At 40.1% G+C, this 24,758-nt stretch overlaps 3 protein-coding genes and 1 long non-coding RNA gene across 6 annotated transcripts in view; 2 read left to right on the top strand and 2 right to left on the bottom strand.

Moving 5' to 3' along the window:
* gpd2 (glycerol-3-phosphate dehydrogenase 2 (mitochondrial)) overlaps positions 1–3,861 on the bottom strand; it is a 28,837-nt gene extending 24,976 nt beyond the window's left edge. For all 3 annotated transcript variants that reach the window (XM_028572039.1, XM_028572040.1, XM_028572041.1), the window contains exon 1: positions 3,734–3,861. The gene's annotated coding sequence lies outside the window, so the exon portion shown is untranslated. The remainder of the gene's footprint in view (positions 1–3,733) is intronic.
* Positions 3,862–5,058: 1,197 nt separating this feature from the next.
* Positions 5,059–9,277, top strand: LOC114550990 (nuclear receptor subfamily 4 group A member 2). Its single transcript, XM_028572054.1, has 6 exons — positions 5,059–5,910; positions 7,001–7,130; positions 7,232–7,389; positions 7,948–8,147; positions 8,441–8,619; positions 9,030–9,277. The coding sequence occupies exons 1-6, from the start codon at positions 5,059–5,061 to the stop codon at positions 9,275–9,277; spliced, it is 1,767 nt and encodes a 588-aa protein (XP_028427855.1).
* A 2,292-nt stretch (positions 9,278–11,569) lies between these two features.
* Positions 11,570–22,335, bottom strand: LOC114551055 (uncharacterized). The gene is made up of 3 exons (XR_003691825.1): positions 22,078–22,335; positions 20,706–20,786; positions 11,570–12,296 (listed from the first exon to the last, which is right to left on the bottom strand). It is a non-coding gene; the product is annotated as an uncharacterized LOC114551055 (long non-coding RNA).
* Positions 18,274–24,460, top strand: LOC114551005 (tubulin alpha-1C chain). The gene is made up of 4 exons (XM_028572079.1): positions 18,274–18,378; positions 22,102–22,324; positions 22,862–23,010; positions 23,237–24,460. Exons 1-4 carry the CDS (start codon positions 18,376–18,378, stop codon positions 24,209–24,211), a joined length of 1,350 nt encoding a protein of 449 aa, XP_028427880.1. The 5' UTR covers positions 18,274–18,375; the 3' UTR covers positions 24,212–24,460.
* Positions 24,461–24,758: the final 298 nt, after the last annotated feature.

Genomic DNA, 24,758 nt, shown 5'->3' with positions numbered 1-24,758 from the left:
CCGGGTTGAGAGGCTGGTACGACACGTGATGAGGAAGGAATGCAACAAAGTACGGTGGGTGGGAGGCTCCAAAAAGGTTGTACGGCCAAATGTTCAGGTAGAGAAGGTGTGCAGACAGAGGCAGGGGATGCTGTGTTTATGTTTCCTGTTGCACAGAATAAGGAGAAACTTTCATTACATTGAGAAAGCATTGCCAATTTTAATACTATAGCACTTATTTTGTTTAGAGCTGCATCTGAGATTATTTTTACCATCTATTTTTCTTTATTTTTATGTCTTCAAATGTCTTGTTATGTCCGACCAACAGTCCAAAAACCAAAAGGTATTTAGTTTACAATGATATAAAATAGAGAAAAAGCATTCTCACATTTGAGAAGCTGGAAAAGGGACATTATTTTTGTCATTTGAAAGGAAATTGCTCATTACATAATCAATAACGATACAATGTTTCCTATCCCTCCTAGTTCCCTTTAATTAATTGTGCTAAACAAGCACTTTAAGGACACCACATTCGCTCTATGATAGATTTTTGTGATTATTTTTGACATTTCAAACCCTACATGATCAGACAAATTGATTAGTTTTAAAAAAAAAAAAATAAGTAACTGACAGATGACTTAATAATGGAAATTATTGTTAGTGGCACCTTTCGCAAAATCATGTTTGTCCAACTATGCAGCATTAATACCTTCACTATACACTATACATAGTTAGGCTAACTGTTCTGTGCAATGCAATAAAATACTATTTGCAGTTAAGTATTAAGCAACTGCTAGGATACGGTTTCCATGTTTTTATAATGACCCTGTGTCCCATAACGAGCGGAACGTGACACCAGCTCTGGCAGGATGAGGGCCTCAATTCTCACCAGGGCAGCCCCAAAAAAGTATTTGCATTCCCAGTATAATGCACTTTGAATAAAGGTTTCCAGGGAGTGCCATTCGCTGAAGCAGATTCGAATGCATTATAATTAAACACAGCTACAGATGGCACAAATGTCAGTAATGAGTTTGGTGTAACAAGTGACCTATCGTGTCAGTCAATATTAGCACCAAGCATTGGTGTCATATTTTTACTGCCACTGCCTTTTTAACTTAATACAAACTGAAACTTGCACTATATTTATATTGAAATCTTAAATCTCAGACTATACTGATATTGCACTATTCCTTCCCTCTCTTCAATTATTATTGTATTTTTTTGTAAAATTGTAAATGATATTGTATTGTTATACTGTATACTTAACAGTATTTTTTATATTTCTTACTGTCTTTTCTGTTTTTATTCTTTATATGTGAAGTGAGTGTTGTACTTTGAGAGCAAAGATTAACCGGAGTCAAATTGCTTGATTGTTTACGCAAACCTGGCCAATAAAGCTGATTCTGAAAGGATATAAAACAATAACATAAAAGTATAATTTGTGTGTGCTCCCTGAGTACCAAAGGGCACCTCGGTTTAGGCAAATTAGCCTCTTTCATAACCTGTTACAAAGACGATATGAAAGCTTCTCTTCAGAACTGAAGCTGCAACACCACAACTGCATATGTTAGACACCAAAGCTGTGAGCTACAGTATATGACTGAATTATAACACTCACCGAGTATTGTCCAAACAATAGTCCAAAATTGGTACTTTTTTCCATTCAAATAATGATGTTAGATCAAATAAGTAAGCAATATTAAAAGTGTGACTAGACACTCTGCTACCTAAAATGTGTAGTACTCCAATACAAAGTCCTAGTTTTAGACTATTTTATTAAATAAAATAGGTTTTTGTTTATCTTTCTCAAAGCCAGGTATTACCAATGTCCACCCAGTGTATTGGCCTTTAAAAAACCCTACAGTATAATAAAAACCTAATCTCTGTGGCATACCACAGGCTTTCACACCCTTTCACAGGCTGCTCATTTCTGGAGACTACAAAGGCCAAACATGGACAAAAATGAGCCCTAAAGAACCTTCTTCACTGGAACTTGCTGACGTGTGTAGTTTAGCCAGCTGAACCACACAACTGTTGAAGCTGAAGCCCTAATAATTGAGTGACAAAACCATTCATTGTCATAAAACTGGGCTGTCTATGCAGTAGAATGGTGAAAATATTGTTTTTGAAATTGGTGCTGCATAGGGCTGGGCAATATGGAGAAAATCAGATATCACAATATTACTGACCAAATACCTCGATGTCGATATTGCGATGATATTGTAGGGTTGACTTTTGCTGCTTTCACAAAATATTTTCAGAATTAGATTTTAGATAAATAATCTTCAATAATGTAAATATAATAACTATGTGTTTAAAGGCAAATAATAGAGCAACTAGAACAGTCTGGTAAGTTCAATAAAATGACATCACTTGAGCCTGAAAATCAGGAAAAGACTATACTTACCATATCACGATATTACGATATCCAAAATCTAAGATGATATCTTGTCTCATATCACGATATACTGTAATATCAATATTTCGCCCAGACCTAGTGCTGCATGACCAGAGAAAAGAAGCGCTTATATTTACTCCCTTTCGCTCAAAAGGTACCAGAATGTGCTGCGCCGCACTGGACCAATCAATGCTTGTTACTTGTATTCAACCAAACAATGCACCAAAATATGATTCTGAAAACATTTTAGGAGCCAAGTAGGCAATAGAGGTACTGGACCTTGGTTCATATTTGATCAGCACTGTTTAGTTTTACAGTTTAGTCTAAATTCAGTCTGAGAGTCTCTCTCTCTCTCTCTCTCTCTCTCTCTCTCTCTCTCTCTCTCTCTATCCCATCTACTTGTTGTGTCCATATGTGGAAGGACAGTCTGTATAGTTCAAACTACAGGCCCTAGAGCCAGCGGCAAACCACCAAGTGACGAAGATCTGGGCACTGGTAGATGGAGGGAAGTTTGCATAGTTCATTTACACATACTTCCAATATTATTATAATAATAGGAAGTTGGTTGAATATCGGAAAAGTATCCCTTTAACCATTTCAAGTTCAAGTTCAAAGTGTATTGTCATATGCACAGTAAGGAAACATGTTTCCCCGGTACAATGAAATTCTTCCTTTGCTGTCCACAGAATGTCAAACAATGTAAAAATAAAAAACCTCCCAAGGATGATCACCACCTCATTCACGTACACCAGCCTTCAGACTCACAGTGAGTCAGCAGAACAGGGGTTAGGGGTTTTAAAGACTCACGTGGCGAGGACCATTGACATTTTCCTATTTTTAATGGCCTAACGTATATATTATGAATGAGTATAATTGTGAATCCGGTATGTAGTATTGACAAACCCACACAGCAGGGGGTAGTAGATTTATAATGTCATGTCTATCACCATGCAAGAGGAAGTCCCTGTTCTTCGAAGTCTTGCTGTGGATTAAAATGTCTGCTCAGTTTGGTCTTTGAGGGAAAACCTAGAAAAGCGTCGTCTTAACAGTCACAACTAAGCTCTTCATGTTATAAAAAAAGACCTGGTATACACCTCCACAGGAAGAGAGGAAAATGTAGCAGTTTTTAAGGTTTTATATAACCAAACACACGCATTAGCCTGGCGTATCGTTAGCTAGAATAATTGATGAGAAGATGTCACTCATTCATGGTTATACAAGCACTAGCTAAGAAAAACTCGCAGATGTTCTGCATTTTTGGCTCTTCGCCAAAAACAACAACGGGTTAAATAGTCGTCAGACATATTTTACAATGTCCGAAAAACAGTCGGTTATACAACAGATATTCCCACTTACAGGATTTCTTGCTTTGTGGCTGCTTAAAACTCGCTCGGGGCGATGCAGGGCGTAGACTGCGGACATCGGTCGTTATCCAAACCGTAGCTTGTGTTTGACAACTACAACCAGGAAGCAGAGAGCCGCCTCGAGCGACGTCGCGAAGAGCCAATCAGAACGCAGCGCTCAGCTACGGTCGTCCAATAGCGTTCGCGGGGAGGCGGTGCCACGTTGTTGACGTAAGGAGATTGCACAACGCTGGTCTCCCCTCCATCCTCCTCCTTAAGGATAATAATAAAGAGGGTCAGAAGTGCCACCAGCTGTCGCTTTCTCTGTCTTTCAGCACAGGAGACATGGAAGAAAAAAAAGAGCCTATAAGATATATATCAGACTGACATGTTCTGTAGTATTTCGTAAACCAAACATGTGTTTTAAGAGGGAAATGATGCTCCTCAATCAACCACAGATTACAGAACAGCTGTTAGGATACTTCTTATGTTTAAATGTTTTGAATCTTACTCTAGCAATGTAAAGAGACAATTGATATATGTAGCAACGCCAGGTTTGATAGTTGTCGCAAAACAATCACAATAAATATCCTGCAAATTGCTAAAGAGTGCAAGCATTCTTTCCAAATTACATGAACCACTTTCTGTGCCCACTCCAGAGGCACACACAGCACCCCACCCGTCTGTGGCTCGTGCGTAAGCGTTTGGCAGAAGGGTGCGCACCACGTAAACAAAAGCACATTGTCGGTGTGACTGTCAGGCAGTCTGTAAGCCAAGAGTGGGAGAAGTGGACAGTCATTTCCTTTGCGCTCTAGACAGCGAGTGGACCTTTCTAGTCGCAGCTAAAGCTTTAATAGATCCGCACGCAACACTACAGCAGAGATGGGATTACGTGTCACTGTCCTCCTGCACTGCATGGAGGTCTGAGGTATTGCATATTCTACTTTTTCTCCATTCATTTATTAGGAAATCAATGATGCATGTCAGTGTAAAGCTTGAAAGTGATGCTCTGATGTTTGTTTTTTCAGGCAAAGTAAAGCGGGCCATAATATCCTTTGGAAAATAAGACAACTAAAGCCTTAAGGTAATAAATAAGTTGTTTGTGCTGTTGTTCTGCGTACTGCCACATATTTTCAGGTCTTTTGGAATAGTCTTAAGGTCATAAGTAGGCTATCGGCTTTTCAACAAGTGGATATTTCTGCCTAACGTGCGCGCAATGTGTTACAATTTTTATTTTTATTTTTACAAAGAAAACATTCTTAAATATTGTTTAATATCAGCTCCAAGCGCAAAACCTTGCTTCGACCTGACTGCATTATATCCATGTTTGCAGGAGCCATGCCGTGTGTGCAGACCCAGTGCGGCTCCTCTCCACAAGGAGCCAGCCCGGCCTCTCAGAGCGCCGGTGGAGAGCGCAGCTGCGACTTCCTCACCCCGGAGTTTGTCAAGTATAGCATGGACCTCACTAATAGTGAAATCTCAACTGCAACATCGGCTCCCAGTTTCGGCTCCATGGGTGACACTTATGGCGCCGGGTACGACGTGAAGCCCCCGTGTCTCTTCCAAATGCCGGTGCAGGGAGAGCTTCCGTGCGTCAAGGTGGAGGATGCGCACGGTTGTCCGCGGTATCAGCCGAATCAGCATCACCCGCGCCAGTCCGACGAGCTGCTCTCCTCCCCGGGCTCCATTTATTATTACCGGCCTCCGTCGCCGCACACCCCCATCACATCCAACTTTCAAACTCCACCGGGACACATATGGGAGGACTCTGGCTCTCTGTACAGTTTTCGACAGGACTATTTGGCGGCGGCGCACAGGAAAAACACACTATCCAGATTCTCGCTGTTTTCCCTAAAACACGCGCAACACGGCGGTCAGAGCTTGTCCACCTGCCAAATGAAATTTGACGGATCTCTCCATGTGTCCATGAACCTGGACGCAGCCGGGGCGCACCAGCCGCTGGATAGCCCCGGGGTTTTGGGCTCCACTGCCCACGGAAAGCAGCCCGTAGTGGGATTTCCTCACCTGCCCCAGTTCGCCCACGGCCACCACTTTATGGACTACCAGACTTCTTGTGCTCCCAGCCGAGGACCGCTGAGCGCGGAGGGACTGTGCGCCGTCTGCGGCGATAACGCAGCCTGCCAGCACTACGGAGTGCGCACTTGCGAGGGCTGCAAGGGTTTCTTCAAGGTTTGTTCTCAGTGCAACTTTATTTTAAAGCTGCATGAAAACTACGATTTCAACCTGGATATTCACAGGCAGCAGATGGGCAAACACGATTAGGGAATCTTTAGTATTCTAAAATCATGAAACATGCCACATGCAAATGCTGTCATGAAAATTTTAAATACCAGATTTGTCAAAATGGATATCTTCAACCCTATAACTTCAGGTAATTGGACATAATGTAAAAGAAATCCCACTGGGACCCCTGACTGGCCTCCTTAATTGCACATTACGCTTCAGATGCACGTTCTGATCTCTTGACACACGCGTTTTAGGGGCAAATGTCCTGTATGAAAATGGCCACCAACGTGCCATGAATAAAAAACCTTTCCCTTCTTCTCGCTGAAGGAGATTCCCCGGGGCAATTCTCCAAATTATGAATGGCCACGACCCTGTATTTACCCAGACTGCCCTGTCCGCCTACTGAATGCCTTATAATGCCTCAGATGGCCCACAGGAGCAAGAGTGCTGCTGTTAATTTTCAAAGGACCATTTAGGGCTTTTTACTTTAGTCTTAACAAAAAGGAGTTGAGGAGCTACTAAAAAAAGGTGCTTTATGTTAAAAAAAAAGTCCCAAAGTTTTTTCAAAAAAGGTTCCACATGCCACCAGTTTAGATTATCTCTCTGGGCGTAGAAAGCCCCCTTGGTGCCATATAGTGAACCTTTTGAGAACAGTAAGATATTGGTTCTGCAGAGACCAAGATGATGCTTTAATGCTCTTTCCAGAAGTGCCAAAGTGCAGCATGTGTAATTTAGCTTGTCTTACATTTGGAGAGGTTTTCAGAACAGAACATTTAAGATATAACACTACAACATCTTGGATCTGTTTGAGTCAGTAACCCTTCATATGAAGCTTAACCAAGGAACCTTAAAAAGCAGATGTTTTATTATATTAAACAGACAAAATGAGTGTATGGTAATGAGGTTTAAAACTTAATTCAAACTGATGTTACTCAAAGTAAGCTTAATGCATCACCCCAGCCTTTGTGCAGGTATCACATTTTTAAACTTTGTTTTTTGCAAAATAACTAAATCTTTTTCTTTGTCCATGCAGCGCACAGTACAAAAAAATGCCAAGTACGTGTGTTTGGCAGCCAAAAGCTGCCCTGTGGACAAACGCAGGAGGAACCGATGCCAGTATTGTCGCTTCCAGAAGTGCCTTGCAGTAGGGATGGTCAAAGAAGGTAAACCAATAAACCTTGAAACCACGTTTCATGTCTGACATTCGGGTCAGATGCAGAACAGTCAAAAAAAAGTGTGTCCTGTTTCTCTTCACGCTCTGCAGTGGTGAGGACAGACGGTCTGAAAGGTCGACGGGGGCGCCTGCCGTCCAAACCTAAATCTCTCCCGGACTCATCTTCACCCATCAGCACCCTCCTGAGCACCCTCATCAGGGCACATGTGGAATCGAACCCTTCACCTTCTTGTCTTGACTTTCTCAAAGTAAGCAGTACGGGTGTGACAATACATGTACATCGATCTGCATCGATATATCGAGCCAATCCTCAATGATCCAATATTATCGATACATATTGTCATCTTTAAGATGCGCCTTTATTGAAATTCCCACTTTATAGTTATTCTTTTTATTAGTAAGAGTAGTTTGTTTTTAATGTAAATGTCTGGAAGAGCTTAGTAATGAAATTGTTAAATCATAATATAGTTGCTTTTTGTAGCTATATATAAATGTAACTGATTGTTTTTTTGATTGGGCTTATGTATCGTATCATATCAGTATAGGCCCTTGAATGGAATAGAATCAAAATCGTATCGTGGCAGACTTTGTGATATCAGTAAATGTTGTATTGTTGTCCAAAGAAAAATCATATCATGATAAAACATGTGATTTACACTCCTGGTAAGCAGTGTGGGCGTCATTTCATTGCTTTACCAATGAGTGAGGTTGCAGTGCCCTTATACACAAAAGAAGGGCATTATAGAGCCGTAATCAAAGGCTTTTTCCATCTTTTCTACTTCATCCCACCGGTGACCTTTCACTAGTTTAAGGAGAGTCCAGGAAGCCCCCCGGGAGACGACGCTCAGCATGTGCGGCAGTTTTATGACCTCCTGACCAGATCGATGGAGGTGATTCGAGGCTGGGCGCAGAAGATCCCGGGCTTTACCTCCCTGCCCAAACACGACCAAGACCTCCTCTTCTACTCTGCTTTCCTGGAGCTCTTTGTTTTACGGTTGTCGTACAGGTAAAGAACGCACAAAGGGACTCATCTTTTGACATGGTATTTCCTTTTTCTCAGTAAATTTGGACCCCAAGTTAGCAGTCCGTCCACAGCAAATTAAATATGTTTGCTTATGGATCTGCCAATAAACACAACAAAACTCAGGAATGGATTTGTTTTCCAGCACTTTTGGCACTAATGAAAGACGAGTTAACAGCTGGAGAGGCCCCAAAAGGACATGGGAATTTGTGGAAGGAGGATGTGTCACTGTCATTATGGGGCCTTAAATTTGAGCACAAGCTGTCATACTGTTTCAGATCCAACCCAGAGGACGGGAAGCTGATCTTCTGCGACGGGTCGGTGTGGCACCGGCTCCAGTGCCTGCGTGGCTTTGGGGAATGGATTGACAGCATCGTTGAATTCTCCGCTAATCTGCAGAGGATGAACCTGGATGTGTCCACCTTCTCCTGCATATGCACTCTCGCCTTGGTCACCGGTGAGAGGCTTAAAAACACTTTGGTTTGCCCACCTATGCACATTAATAGTCCTTTGAAATGAATTATTAACTAAATGGACCCGGTAACAAAAGTAGCCCAAAATCACATATCTGTAAAGTCTGATCATGCAGAGAGATTAAGCTTTAAGAGGTTAGTAATAACTCTTTCTTGGCTGTAAACCACATGTAATGTTTAGGGGCCAGACATCAAGTAGGACACACAGAACTGACTGCTGTATTGGTTGCTAAAAGTAATGAATACGTCATTGAAAAAGCTAAATTGAATGGATAAATGGTTTAAATTGATTGATACAACTTTACTGGATGAATTACATACTGCTATTTTCCTACCACTTTTGGTTAATTATGATTTAATATGTTTGTTTGAAATGTGATTTACGGACCAGCAGAGCGGCATGGACTGAAGGAGCCGAAGAAAGTGGAGGAGCTGCAGAACAACATTGTCAAGTGCTTGAAGGACGCCGATGGCCTCTCGGACTGTTGGTCCAACCATTTGTCCAAACTTTTGGAAAAACTGCGCGAACTTCGCACTCTGTGCATCCAAGGCCTGCAGAGGATTTTCTATTTGAAGCTGGAGGATTTGGTGCCGCCGCCTGCAATAATAGATAAGTTATTCCTCGACACGTTGCCATTTTAGAGACATTAGAGAATACACAAGGGGACGTTTTTTTTCTCTTTCGATTTAATCCAAACAGTTATTGCTGGCAGTTTGACATCTGTGCACCGTAGAAAAAGACATTTTAAAATCTAATATTGAGTTGTTAAATCACATTCTCCTAGAAACAAGTGAACATGAGAATGAAAACTAATTTATTTAAAGAATTGTGACCACTTTTTGCATTGATGGGGAGTAATAATATCAAGTGATCTGCTTTGTTAAATTTAGGATCTAAAGGACCAATTTCATAATGGTCTGCAGGAAAGGAGAAATTAATTTATAGTCCGTAATTTTTGCAGCATGATTTTACCTGCCTGTCAGGCCAAAATGATTGACTGTAAGTGAATTATATGTTCAACCCATTTTACATTCTTATAAAGAGGCAGTTTTTGATACAAGACAAGTGTTTCCCATCATGTTTAGGTTTTTCATAACATATATTAGTCTTATAGTGATTAATATAATAATATCATTCGTAGACTCTATCATGGTCTGTTGTGTTCCCAGAGTAAACTGTCAGTGTTCATGTTTTAATAAATGAATTACCATTACTGCTGCAAGGCTGTTTTATTTTAAATTAATCTCATTAATTTCTTTATTGCAATGACTGTTGCAATGACTCAAATATGAAAATCATAATGTTATTCCTCACAAATATCAATAAGGTCTTTACTTTTTAACATTTATTTCCTGACATAATGTTAATAATATTAATTATAAATAATAAATAAGTTATGTTTATATAATCATTCAAATTAAATATTTCAGGTAACTTTGCATGCAGATTGTGGTTAATAAGCATGACCTTTTTAAAAATGCAGCCATGTGTTTTACAAATGGTTCAATGGTCTTTATAGGTATACATCATTATATAAAATCACCTTTCTATGATATATTATATTGAGGTGTATAGTATATTCAGGATAATAATAATTACTGTGATTCTACTCTGCAAAGCTCATAGGCAGTCTGTAAACTGGTATCAAGAATTGTTCTGGTCATGTAAAGTCATCTTGTAGTATCTAAGATACCGAACCCAATGCAAGGATTAACTACAACAGGAGTAGTTATATACACATGTTATATAAATTACATAACTTTTATTTAATCAGGTAAGTCCCACTGAGCTTAAGATCTGATTTTCAAGAGAGGCCTTAATAGAGAAGATAATACAAGATAGTAAAAACTAAAATATATAGAGTATTTATACAAATCATGCTGTAAAGAGACACATTTTGCAAATTAAATGCTGCAAATCTCATTTAAAGTTTTTACATGTTGCAGTTTTCTTAATTTCATACAGTTAAAATTTATTCAATATGGATTTAGTACTGTGAGGTTTTCGGCTAATATAGAGTATTTTTTTAAACATGAAAAAGGCAAAGTGTGGAGGGTAATTAACAAACTCTGCTATAAGAAAACCCCTAATCTACATAGTTGCATGTGTGCATGCATATGTGTGTGTGTGTGTGTGTGTATGTTCAAAGGTCAAGGCAACCCTTAATGTCTTACAGAGAGGTTTTTACAGATTTCATTCATCACTTTGCAAGACATGAGGATAGGAGTTAAAAGTGAGTGTGTGTGTGTGTGTGTGTGTGTGTGTGTGTGTGTGTGTGTGTGTGTGTGTGTGTGTGTGTGTGTGTGTGTGTGTGTGTGTGTGTGTGTGTGTGTTTTATGGCCGCTGGCTGCCTGACATTTCTGCAGCCCTTTGGTTACATCTGGCATTAAAGAAGTCAGTTTCTGCTGCCGTAACTAAAGATAAAGGCCCCTGAATTCAGAGCTTGCACCAAGAAGAGTCAACAACAGGGGAAATATGTGAACCTACAGCTGCTGACCACAGTGGCAAAGAAAGTCTAAAACCTCCCGTTGCTCATCTTTATGCGAGTATGGTTTAAATTAAAAATACATAACCAAATACTTAAAACAGAAGCCAAAACATATCAGTCAAATATGTGTTAAATCATAATCAGATCACCTGGGAGAAATTAAATCACTTTGAATCATCCCAACTGATTTGTACTCAGCCTCATCCTTGTCTGCAACAATGTGACATCTTTTATCTGGCAGAAAGAATTGATTTTATGGTTTAAAAAAAAGCTCTCTATAGCTCTCTCTCTCTCTCTCTCTCTCTCTCTCTCTCTCTCTATATATATATATATATATATATATATATATATATATATATATAGTTTAAACAGGCCTGCAGATCAATAGTGGAGGCTGCTCAATGCTGCAGTTTGGCGGGCCGAGATAGAAATGAATCAATGGCAGTATCGGAGAAACGTCCAATTTATTCTGATGATGGCGGAGATTGACAGGTGGAGAGAGTATAATACAACATCAGATATTTCACAGCAGAAATACAATATTATAGGTGGATATTGGAAGACTCCAATAAGTGTGGTAAGGTCACTACTGAGTACTACTGTGTGGTATGGAGTAGAGAGAAATAACCAGGGGTGGAAAGAAACTGTACATTTAATCAAGTGCTGTGCTTAAGTACAATTTTGAGATACCTGTACTTTACTTGAGTACTTCCATTTACCAGCTGCAACATTAAAGTGATGAACACTTTAATGCATCATGATTATAATCCTATAATATAATACACATTATTTTGAAATAGGCCAATCTGCATAGTGAATACTTTCACTTTTTGTACTTTATTAAGTATATTTTGATGCTAATGTTTTTGTACTTTGGACTTTATTTTGAATGCAGGGATTTTACTTGTAACACAGTATGTATACACTTCTTGCACCACATTTCCTGTTTCAAAGCCACAAAGCCAGCTCCAAACAGAAATGGTTTTCCCAGTTTGGTGTGGAAGAACTTAACTGAGCTGCCCAGAGCTCGGACCTCAACCCCATCCGACTCCTTTGGGATGAACTGTGAGCCAGACCTGATCACCCAGCATCAGTGCTGGACCTCACTGATGCTCTTGAGGCTGAATGGGAGCCAATCTCTGCAGCCAGGCTCCAAACATTGTGCGGAAAGCCTGAAACGGGAAGAGAGGGGAGGCTGTTAGATCAGCGGGAAATAGGTGTTCAATAATCACGTGTGGGTGTAAAGCTCGTGTCCACATAGCTTTTGGCCTTGTGTGTTAAATCATATTATTGTGCAAAAATGTTGGCTCGTATTAACTTACATACAAAAAGGACACTATTATTGATCACAGGCACCAATAAGAAGTTCCTCAAGAATCAACAACTTTTCCCAGAAACAGGTCGTTTTTGGGGGATCCTGAAGCCTCGGGGCCCCTCTGGCTGGTTGTGGCGGTGTTCAGGAGAGCACAGCTTTTTTAAAGGCTCTGACTGCCAACTTTGATCTCTGCATCCATCCAGCTTCAATACAGCTTAACCCTTATCACCGCCAGCCCAGAGACCGCCAGCATCAAGATGGATTTACAGGCAGGGACCCCAGGTTACATCAACATTTAATCTATTACAAATTATTACAGATTACTAATCAGATGATTCAATAGTTGCTGTAGCTGTACATTTGAATTAGTTTGTTGGCAGTCTGACGTATGACATTTGATTGGCACATTCTTGTGAATAAAAGCTAATAAGCCGCTTCAATTTCAACATCTGCTGTAAGAACAAGAGCCATACCTGTTCACCATAGTAATTATCGATTGTAATATTTAAAACAGAAACAGGGCGATTAGCTTTTTGGCCGATAAACTATTCCATTTTAGATCATCTCGGTTTACTCATTGTTTTAGAGCCTTTGTTTAGGAAAGCAATGAGGATTTTGTATGAAAAACAGATTTAGTCACGATGAAGGGTCCACTTACCAACTCTCTAAATCTCACTTCCTGTCATCAAAACAACAGACAATAAGTGGAAGGGGTTATTGTTCCCTTTTTCTGAGGGTAAATCCTTCAGGGAGTCTCTCCGTTACATCGTCTAAACACTTGAATCAGTGGACTGGATTATAAACCCTGAGACGATCAAGGACAGAATACACACAAAGGACATGAAATATCCCACTACAGTGAAGCCCAATCCAGAATTCATTTAATCATTTGTTAATACTGTGTGGAAGGGATTTATCACATTATTTGAAGAATCTACAGCACGCTTCTTTAGTCCCGATGGTTATTTGGTGCATTCCTTTGAAAACTCCACTTGAGGAATAAAGTGGAATAAATAAATGTCTAACTTTAAATTAGCAACATGTATGTTAAAGATGTTACACATGATCTAATTAATATCTTGTCATAATTACTATGAATGGGAACCGTGCTGGGCACACCTGCCTCCATGTGACCATTTCTAGTGTTTATTCAGATCAAGAGCTGCTTCTTGTCCCAGCAGACTGGTCCCAGAGGGCAAAACATGTGTCCACAAACTGTTCATTTCTTTTGGAGGACAAAAAAAGAAAAGAAAGATGGTTTAATAATTTGATAATACTCACTAAATATTTTACACACAAATGCAAATTCCTTAAAGCTATTGCACGTTTCGAAACTTTCCTGAAAGAATTATCTAGATTCTTTCAAATTGATTAAATGTAAAAAAAAAAATGCTCTTCATCTTTGAGTGTTTGAGACCTTTAATTTAAACTGACCGCAGATAGAAATTAAATAATTCCTATTTTATTGTACTGAATTTTTGTTATGGCTTTCATTGTCTCTTCTGCACTTGTGTGTATATTGCACTGTAATACTGACTATTCTGCTCAGCTTTATAAATTGTATCAAATGGTGAAATGCTAGCCTAGAAATCTAGACACACCCTAGCGGCAGCAAATGTAATTTGCAGCCAGGATCAGTCTAGCAACTCTCCGTTGGATTGCGAGCTGGAAAAACCAAACTCTGGCCGGACCAATCACATCGTGTATAGAGTCGGTGGGCGGGCTTATGGCTGCTGCTGCTGGGAACAGCGGTCTCTGGAATCGGCTTTGGCCGGGCCTCTGGAAGACCTGGAGTTCAGCTTTTCTTTGAGAAAAGAACAAAGATCGGCTCTGAAGTCATTCTTAAAAAAGGAAGATGTGTTCAGAGTTTTGCCGACCGGATACGACAAAAGTTGAATCTATCAACTAGCTATCGCTTTCTTCTTGGTTGCTCTGATTGGTTGTAGCGCTATCCTATCGCGTGCAGAGGGAATCTGAAAGACAACCGTTTATCCCGCCCCTCAGATTGAGCCCTCCCAATGGTGAGTTCCCAGACCCAACATCTGGATGTGGGTCTGGCTTGTCAGGCTAGTGAAATACTTGATGTTTTTAAGATTTTTAAGTATTACACTTAAAGTATTCTTTATCACTAAAGTGTTGTCAGCTTCAGTTTAGCCTGAATGAACAGAGCCCTCTTCCTTTGTTTTGTGCTGCAACACAACAACAGGTTTGCTTCAGAATGTTCTTTTCTAAAATCTTAAATCCTAGCAGTGTTTTACAGTTGCTTTTGGGAAGTTTAATGTTAATGTAAATTCATTCTGTATGACCCAGTGTGTTTCTGTATTTCTTGTTCTTACAAATAAATGACTTAAATGGAGACTTCTTTTTGCAGCAAAAGACTTCTCATGGCATTCAAGCCATCGCAAAAAAGAATAGGGCAAAAGAAAAGCTGCCAAGTAGAAGAGACGGAGAGAAAGAGTTTAACCACTGAGGAAGATGTAAAAGAAAAGTAATCTGTGGACCTCCTAGGGGAGGAGGCCAAAACACAACACTTGAAAAAGATTTCCATTATCCGTCTATCGCAAAATATCTCTCCTTTCCAAAAAAAATAAATAAAGAAGATGCTTAGGGGAGTGTTTGAAGAGGAATGAGCGGTTGAGGGGATGAAGCTGTATAGGCTCCGGAGGACTCAGGGGTTTGTTTGAGGATTAGGAGTCTCTGAAGGCTCCTGGATCAGCTCTGCATTCCTGTAAAGAGTGATGGACAGCTGAAGTTCACAAGCAGTGGGGACGCTAAATGGAAAACATTTGTGGGGTGAAAACTGAATTTGAGAGACATGTTTTCCCAAAAATGCTACATATTTTCTTCCCGTATCCCCAATGTCATAAATCATCACAGAGCAGGTGTATGAGCTTGTAATTCTGCTATAATGACAAGTTGCACACATATATTATATACTTCACATTTTAACACACATTCACACAGACAGGACCAGAACTTCACTATATAGCTTTTTCCAGGTCACACTGAAATGTTAAAGTCAGCCACAAAATGGATGTTTTCACTCACAGTGACAACAAAACCGTTTTGGTGTAAAACAGCCTCACACCAAACGGGGGAAATGTATAAAACATAAAAATAATTGAGTACATGAATGTGCTATAATACACATTTGGCTCTATATACTGTAGCCTGTGTGTTGGTCTTAATATTCCACTTGTTTAATTGGGTTTCTATTTCTGGCTTGATCTGTTCCTTTTTTTATATTTTACAGTTATATTTATTTTTTAAGTTGTTTTTATATCTGTTTTTAATGTCCTTGAGTATTGATTGATGCTGCAATATCATCATCGTGTTGGTTGCCTGCAAACCAAATTTCCTTCGGGATCGTAGTAAAGTGGTCTTCCACTCAGATCAAAATTTAGAAGAAGTTGCTACCGTGTGAGCATGAGGCCTGCAACATGTTAAAAGACCTTCAAAGCACCCTGGGGTGCTCAGAGAGGCCCTTGCATCGTAAAGACACTGAGGATATTTGCTCATCATCGTAGTGTAAACTGTATACAGCGTGCAAATGGCAGAGTTTACCTGGACACAAAATAATAAATGATAATGCCTCCATCTAGTGGCTGTAACCTGCATTACTATGGAACTGGGTGGGACAATGGACGAGTATTTCAAGCTATAGTTGTATTGCATTTTTGTAAATAATGATTTAATTATTAAAGGGGTAGGATTAAATAAGTTTATCCTTCCCGTGCGTTCATGGGAATCGGAAAAACATTTTTCCCAGTGAAAACGTCATCATTCACATCACTTCAGAGCTGTTCATACTGTTCATTTTGTAATATAATACTTATGTAATAACATAATACTTATTTATTCCAGCATCCTTTGCACTATGCTCCATAATTATAATAATAATAATTTATCATAAAAATGATTTACTGGTGCACACTTTGCACTCTTCATTGCACTACTGCCTCAACCTGTCTATATTGTTTCTGTTTATAGTGTGTATATATTTTTTATGGGTAAGCACATTGTGAGCATTGTATAATCCAAAGCAAAATTCCTCGTATGTGACCTCATACCTGGCAAATAAAGCTGATTCTGATTCAGAGGTGGGAAACTGGGGCTAGATTTGATTTGATTTAAATATTTTTTTTCTTCAGAATATAGTTTACAAATATTCAGTCAACACAGTTACTGGGGCTAGATTTTGCTGACAGAGTTTCCCAGTTGGTGACGCGTTGTTGACAACTGACCTACAGAAACATGGCCGACGATCGTTCAAATGTGTTGAAGGGTGAGAAACCTTTCCTAAATATAGAAATTTCACGCATGCATGTCATATATTTTGCCAACGTCCGCAATGTGCTATCGATTTAGGTTGTAGTCATCCATTGGTTTCAACAGAGTAACTTAAATGAGTTGTACAAGTTGTGTGCTATTGCCAGTAACAAGTAAACCAATTCAAGTCAAGTAGGCCTATGTTTTGAGCTCTTTTACAAACTGTAGCGAGGAAAGTAATGCGTAATTGAAGAGCTTTTGGGTGTCCTTTGTTATTGCGGCCTCCATGTTTTCACACACCTGATGCTCTAGGTTATGCCCAATAGTTGGTGGCAGTCATGTAACACTGTGCAACAAGTTGTTATACCAAACACCAATATAACAGAAGAAGAACACGCATTAACATTTTTTTCTAATTTTGTGGAGTGTTTTCAACAACTGCTGTTGTCTTTTTTTATGTAGCATTTTACATGCTCGGAAAAAATAAATAAATACAAATGCCATTGTAGTTGCGCTAAAACAAGAGAACCACTCTATCAGATCATACAACGGATGCCCTATTTTCAGAGTGCAATGAGAATGATTTTTTCCAAGGCCTTATACTGTTAACTATTGAAACTTTTTATGTTTCAAGATTTGACACCTAAATATCAAAGTCCTTTTTCCGGCTGGTTTATGTAAGAGTATTTCCCTGAATATTATTTATCCTGATACATTATTATATTTATTAAAGAAGCACTTGAGTAAGGACATAATCAGGGGTGATTCTAGTGTCAGAGTCTTAGGGTTCCCTGGCACCCTTTAACATCATTTTTTAAAACCTTAGTTTTTTAAATGTGCATTTTAACATCATTTTGGACCATCATGGTAGGGGAAACACTGAAATATGTAACTTCTTTAAAGCTATAGTGCGTCCACATGATACATGAGAGGTGAGGTGATATTACAAATCACATGGTATTATGCAAATATTGAATAAATGGGGAGAAACTAAAATTTACATTTATACAGCATCCAAAATAGAGTTGGTAATGTAAGGAGAGGAGGAGGAAGTAGAAAAGAGGAGACAGTCATCACCGGATTGAGAAATGGGCATGCTTATTTAAATAGTACACCATTCATCATGGGGAAACATGCAACAGGGTTGTGTAATAGATGTCAGAAACTGTGGTAACATGTTTTAATTGAATGCAGGAAATACATACTAGAGAGAAGGATCATGATGGAGGGAATGAAAAGAGCAGGATTGAAGGGTACAGGATTGAAAAACATAGTGGAATGTGGAGGAGGTGGACAAGGCAGGAGATGTTTTATCAGTTTTGCCCCTGCTGAGAAACTGACCTGATGGGCAGTTTGAATAATGGGTTGGACACATAGACTGTTAATAATATACATTCTATGGTCAGACACTATAGGTGGACTGTATCACCAGTAGCTGGCACTAGTGCAACACATTGGATGCAAACTGCTGTTAAAACACACAGAGGAAGAAGAAGAAGCTCCTCCTCATCCTCCTCCTCCTCCTCCTCCTCCTCATGTAGCAGCTATAAAAGTGTGTGTGTGGCACAGACTGTTAGGACTTCACTCACATAGATCTCATTATAGGTGCCCTGTGAGAGCCCACAAGTTTCATCTTCTTCTCCTTAAAGGACAATCAAAACAGCACAATGGTGAGTATTTTTTTACTATTATTAACTTATCCAAAAGAAAAGCAACATTTGCAGGATTTTATGAGAGAATTATGAGGCGTATTTGGACAGTGACTTAGAAAACTTGTAATAATCATAGTTTTCCTGTTGCGTCTGCAGACTTTCCCTCCAAAATCTATTACAAGCCTCTGCTCTTGTTTCCACTTTAGTGGCCCCGGGCTGCTACTAAAATAACTTTTTGACATTGCTACAGCACATTAAAAACTAATTTCTATGCTTGAAATAGTGAAAAACATAAAGTGAATCGGTGGAACCATTGCTACCAGGCATGTGGCTCCAGCCCCAGTAAAGGTTAACTGTTTCCATATGTCTGTCTGTCAGGAGGGCGTGCTTGTTTGGGGAATGCTGATGTGGCTTCCAGAGGCCGCTTGTGTATTTTACATTTCTATTTCTGCCGTTCAGCGCCATCGTGCTGATAAGCTGCTGCATTCCTGCGGTGTTTGACCTAAAGCTGCGTCTTGTGAATGCATTAAACACCCTTCAGATAATAATAAAAAAAACATGCTATGTTAGACATGAGGTCTGGCACATGACGATAAACCCTTTAAGCCATGGATCAACATTTTTACGAGAGATAAAGAGTCTTACGTTAATTCTTCAGCATGAGTGCAACATGATGACTTTTACTTTGTTCCCTCGTAAGAGCAAACAGTGAGTGTGTCGTAACGCTTGCAGGCCATTTGAAAAGACAGGAGTGAATACAAACAGTTTGTTTAGGCGCTGACTACAAGAAAAGTCTGTTTCCCCAAATGTTTTTTTGGTTCCGCTGACACTTCCTGTTGGGCTATTTGTGATACAACATGAAAGGGGAGGTTTGGACAGTCAGAGTTGCCATATCACCTTTAAAAAGTATTGCTAGAGTGGGTTTAGATGAAGATAAATAGCATCTCTTGATTTTATGAACATTACATTTTGTTTTTGGGTCCATTGTGACTTGTCAAGTTTGGAAAAACACTTCCCTCCACTTCATTTGAATTGGGAAGCTACGGAATAATTAAAGTTCTGTATCTTGGTACGCAACAGACTTCCGATACAATGCTCCACTGTGTTTGCTCGCCTATGTCTAGGCCCCAACATCAGCTGTGACAGTTTTAGAACAAGATACAGGAAGCGCATAGTCGCTCACTGTACTGCCATTGTAAGCATGAACCAATGTGGCATGTTGCACACTACCACTCCCACTTTTCTCATATCCTGTCGAAGCTCCCCGGCTCACAATAAGGCAGAATATAAGCTTCATCGCAGTTAGTGTGAGGCTTCACTCAAAATAGCTGGCTGCTGAGCAGGCTGCCATCGCCATACTTGGCAGCTCCCGTGTCACCATGAACCCCTCCTCCGTCTTTCTCCCAATCTGTTTAAAGGGGGGAGGTCAAGGGATCAAAATTCAAAACAAAAGCCCACAATGAAAAAAACCCAATATGTTAAGTGTATTCACTATTCTAGGCTAAAATATGTTTCTGGTGGTTGTGCTATTTATACTATAAACTATACTACTATAACTCAGCTGTCAATGTTTAGTTCAGGTATTAGTAGCACTACCACTGTAGCAGAAGCCTGACATCTCAACCATTTACTGATTACTTTTAGGTAACTATTTTGACTATTAAATACAGCTGATACATTCTCTGATTAACACTCTTTTGTATTAATTAAGTGTTATTAATAACTTCACTACAATGGTTTATCCATTACTTTTAGCTAACTATTTTCAATGTTTTTCCCATTACTTTTAGCTATTCCAGCATTTATCCATTAGAGTACTAATTTTAGGTAAATATTTTCATACACATGAAGGCATATTATAACCATTTATCTTACACGTATCTAACTAGTTTATGTGGTTTGAATTGAAACAGTAATACTGATATTAGGAATGTGGCTAACTTGAAAGAAAGACGGTCACTCCACTCATTAAAATAATAACACAACTCACTTCAAGATAATTCCTGATTGAAAAAAAAACATGCACAGCGAAGTAAAACCCTTCAAGACTGCTTATCAGGCTGACTGATCTTGTTCGGGAGGACGGACATGTTCTGCCGAGCATTGTTAAAAGCTGTTTGTGTTGCTGAAGAGGTCCCACTGGAAAAACATGCCAGGATGTTTTTAGGCTCCGGCTCTAGGCTCAAAGACAGACTGACTTCATAGGAATTTCACAACAACATGCATATAATACTGGCCCACATGTTCCCTCCATAAATGAGGTCAGAGGCCAGATGCAGCCTCTTTTACCACTACGTAAACATGGAATTATTCATTATACAGGAATATAAAAGAGTTGGGCTTACCTAAACTCTTTGGAGACATATCTGGTGTGTTTGTGTTCTCATGTCATCGGTGACAGCTGGCCTTTTGTTGACAGAGTACAGCTGCAATAATGTAAACACCAGACATGTATAAAGTACTACAGACCCATACTTGAGTAAAAGTACAAGTGCTTTATCAAAAAAGTGACTTGAGTAGAAGTTGAAGTGCTCTTTAAGCGCCACATTTAAGTAGAAGTACTAAAGTATTCAACATTTTTTGTACTTAAGAATTGCAAGTAGTTTTATTTTAACATGTACTACTCAAGTACTGAAAGTAAAAGTATTGTGTTATTTAGTTATTAAAGAAAGCAGTCAAAAGTTTGAATATCATTTTGTTTATATTATTTCAAATGTTTAGCCTAAAGGACACTTTGGCTGTAGCCAAAGTAATTAACAAATATTAAATATATTATATTAAAAATAACATTAACAAATATTGAAATATGTACAATTATCACACTGTGCAAGTAAAATGCAGCAGCCGCAGGTTCAACTCTGACCTATGGCCCTTTGCTGCAGGTCATTCCCCTTCTCACTTCCCTTTCAAGTCTAAGCTGCCCTATCCAAATAAAGGCCTACACATGCCCAAAAAATAATCTTTAAAAGAAAAAGGTGCCACTTTTTTCCCTGTGTCACATATTTGCATTTCTATCACTTTTAATCTCCTCGAGAAGCGCCAGTTAACCAAACAGGACAGTTGGCTTTGCATTTTAAACTATCACAAGGCCTCATTTCTCTTCTAAATGATGAGACCAAACTTGTTTTAGGCCTCAGCAAGCGTGCACCCATTGCCTCCACCCTCCACCCCACCCACACCCTTTACAAGAAGCTAGAAATACTTCAGGAGGGTGTGGAAGCACTTTGGCCCTTACAGATACTCTGACAAGAACATGTTAATCATCCATGCTTGCCTATTTAGATCCTGACTCCTGATTTGGATTGGTGTTCACATCCTACTCGCAAGGATATGTGAAAATTTAACAGGTTTCTGCAAAGTTTGCAGATGCAGACCTGCAAATTTGAATACACAGAAATCAGGTTGTGGGGCTAATAATGTGAAAATGCAAAAGAGGTTAAAAAATTCTTAACTCCAGTTTTTTTTTTTTGGGCACATAACTGTCATTTTCAGCAGGTCACGACAGGTTGTAAGCAGAAATGTTTGCATCCAGCTATCCAGCAAAATGGTACGACTTAAGTGTGAATTCCAATGGGGTTTGGTTTGCATGATGAATGCAGGGATAATTTTGTAGCTGAAAATCTGAGAAATACAGTTGATATAGATCACATTCTGACGTTTATACATACACAAGTATCCCTAAATCATATTGGAATCAATATAAAATAATATACATACAAATCTCTCCTTTTTCCTCGGCAGCGCGAGTGTATCTCTATCCACGTTGGCCAGGCTGGTGTCCAGATGGGCAACACCTGCTGGGAGCTGTACTGCCTGGAGCACGGCATCCAGCCCGACGGCCACATGCCCAGCGAAAAGCCCAGCGGGGGCTACGACGACTCCTTCACCACCTTCTTCAGTGAGACCGGCACCGGGAAGTACGTCCCCAGAGCCATCTTTGTCGACCTGGAGCCCACTGTGATTGGTGAGAGCAACAACCTGATGTTTGACATCATTTGACGTGGGAGCTATTGTTTAGGAGAAGGTCTTGCCTGAGATTTTATATTTTATATTAAGACAATACAGCTTTCTAAAGATTAAACTAGCTGATCATTACTCATTAACTAAGTCCAAAACAGAGGATGTCGTTGTCATCTATTTGAATTTATATTTCGACCAAAGTTTATTTCAAGCTATTTAAGTGGGCATTTCAGTTTGAATCAGCCAATCAGATCTCAAAAGCTAACTTTCCACTGCAAGTCTGGAAACAACTGCTCAAAGTATGGTCTTATTTTTAGAGAGTCCAACACTCTAAATCAACTTTCAATAAAATGACTTGGTGTCTTGGGCAAACATTACATTCACAAAGCATGACCTCTTCAATTCAATACAACTTAATCTATCCAAGTTGATGAAAAATAGGCATTGTAATTATGCATAACCCAGCCACTGCATTTAAAAGTCTTTCCAGTTCATTATCCAGCCCCAAATCTAAACAGTATTACCATGCTCTCTCCTCCAGATGAGGTTCGTACAGGGACGTACCGCCAGCTTTTCCACCCCGAACAGCTTATCTCAGGAAAGGAGGATGCCGCCAACAACTACGCCCGTGGTCACTACACCGTCGGAAAGGAGCACATTGACTCTGTACTCGACAGGATCCGCAAACTGGTAAGAAAAGCTCTTAATTCAAGAGGCCAGGCTTTACAGCAATTTCCCAACATCCAAAATACACGTATGTCATTAGCCAGCTGCTGATTTAGAGGGTGGGGTGATTTGATGCTATTATGAGATGATTAAAAACCACAATCTTAAATCAAATAGAACGAAGGAAACACTATTACTTCACAGAGCAGTATAGTTTCAAAACTTCTTAAATTCTACCTTTCTCGTGCAGTCTGACCAGTGTACCGGGCTGCAAGGTTTCCTGGTCTTCCACTCCTTCGGAGGAGGAACCGGCTCAGGATTCACCTCCCTGCTGATGGAGCGTCTCTCAGTAGACTTTGGCAAGAAGTCCAAGCTGGAGTTTGCCATCTATCCAGCCCCCCAGGTGTCCACCGCTGTGGTGGAGCCCTACAACTCCATCCTGACCACCCACACCACCCTGGAGCACTCCGACTGCGCCTTCATGGTGGACAATGAGGCCATCTACGACATCTGCCGCAGGAACCTGGACATTGAGCGTCCGTCGTACACCAACCTGAATCGCCTCATCAGCCAGATCGTCTCCTCCATCACCGCCTCCCTGCGCTTCGACGGCGCCTTGAACGTGGACCTGACGGAGTTCCAGACCAACCTGGTGCCCTACCCTCGTATCCATTTCCCTCTGGCCACCTACGCCCCGGTTATCTCCGCAGAGAAGGCCTATCACGAGCAGCTCACTGTGGCTGAGATCACCAACTCCTGCTTCGAGCCCGCCAATCAGATGGTGAAATGCGACCCTCGCCACGGCAAGTACATGGCCTGCTGTCTCCTGTACCGCGGTGATGTAGTGCCCAAAGACGTCAACGTCGCCATCAGCAACATCAAAACCAAGCGCTCCATCCAGTTTGTGGACTGGTGTCCCACAGGCTTCAAGGTGGGCATCAACTACCAGCCTCCCACTGTGGTTCCTGGAGGAGACCTGGCCAAGGTGCAGCGGGCCGTGTGCATGCTGAGCAACACCACCGCCATCGCCGAGGCCTGGGCTCGCCTCGACCACAAGTTTGACCTGATGTACGCCAAGAGGGCCTTCGTCCACTGGTACGTCGGAGAGGGGATGGAGGAGGGAGAGTTCTCGGAGGCCAGAGAGGACATGGCTGCCCTGGAGAAGGATTACGAAGAGGTGGGTATCGACTCATTTGAAGAAGATGAAGAGGGGGAGGAGTATTGAAAACAGACAGACGTTTTTAAGGAAAGGGTAACAGTTTATGAGTTTTAATCTCTTCCAGAAGCAGCCTTGAGTGTTGATGTGCAGTTTATTGACAGCTGTGTAGACCTCTAATGAACACTAACGTTACTGCTGAGCAGAGATCTGTCCGAGCTCAAGCCCATAGTGTTTGGTATCATAAAAAAATGACTCCAATGAGAGAGAATGTGCCTTTGCTTCCTTTTTCTAAATAAAACTGTTTACACCAACTTCTCTTGACTTCCAAGAATGTTTGATTTTAGAGTGCATAATACTTCAAAATCTAAAAGTAGAGTTACTACCTTTGCATTTCTTTTTGGAAATGTGTTTGGAAACAGTTGTAACTGATTATTTTCACTATTCCTATTTTAATTATAATTATTTTACTAATAATTTTGTTCAATAAATAGCATTAAACCTAAATATATTTGACAATGATATAAAAACAGAAAATTAGCAACTCCTCATAATTGAGGCTTGATAAATGATCTAACTTAAGACAAATGAAAATTAACTTTGTGTCAATTAATCG

Source organism: Perca flavescens, chromosome 24, assembly GCF_004354835.1.
Source record: "Perca flavescens isolate YP-PL-M2 chromosome 24, PFLA_1.0, whole genome shotgun sequence".
NCBI classification, from domain to species: Eukaryota; Metazoa; Chordata; class Actinopteri; order Perciformes; family Percidae; genus Perca; species Perca flavescens.
The sequence above is the reverse complement of the archived record's forward strand: the minus strand, read 5'-3'. Positions and strand labels throughout refer to the sequence as shown.

Excerpts from the sequence above, each read along its gene's own strand:
- LOC114550990 (XM_028572054.1), top strand. The coding sequence starts at position 5,059 with ATGCCGTGTGTGCAGACCCAGTGCGGCTCCTCTCCACAAGGAGCCAGC. Across the intron at positions 7,131-7,231 it reads AGTAGGGATGGTCAAAGAAG|TGGTGAGGACAGACGGTCTG; the intron begins GTAAACCAATAA and ends CACGCTCTGCAG. Across the intron at positions 8,148-8,440 it reads GTTTTACGGTTGTCGTACAG|ATCCAACCCAGAGGACGGGA; the intron begins GTAAAGAACGCA and ends ATACTGTTTCAG.
- LOC114551005 (XM_028572079.1), top strand. Across the intron at positions 22,325-22,861 it reads CCTGGAGCCCACTGTGATTG|ATGAGGTTCGTACAGGGACG; the intron begins GTGAGAGCAACA and ends TCTCTCCTCCAG. Across the intron at positions 23,011-23,236 it reads TCGACAGGATCCGCAAACTG|TCTGACCAGTGTACCGGGCT; the intron begins GTAAGAAAAGCT and ends TTTCTCGTGCAG.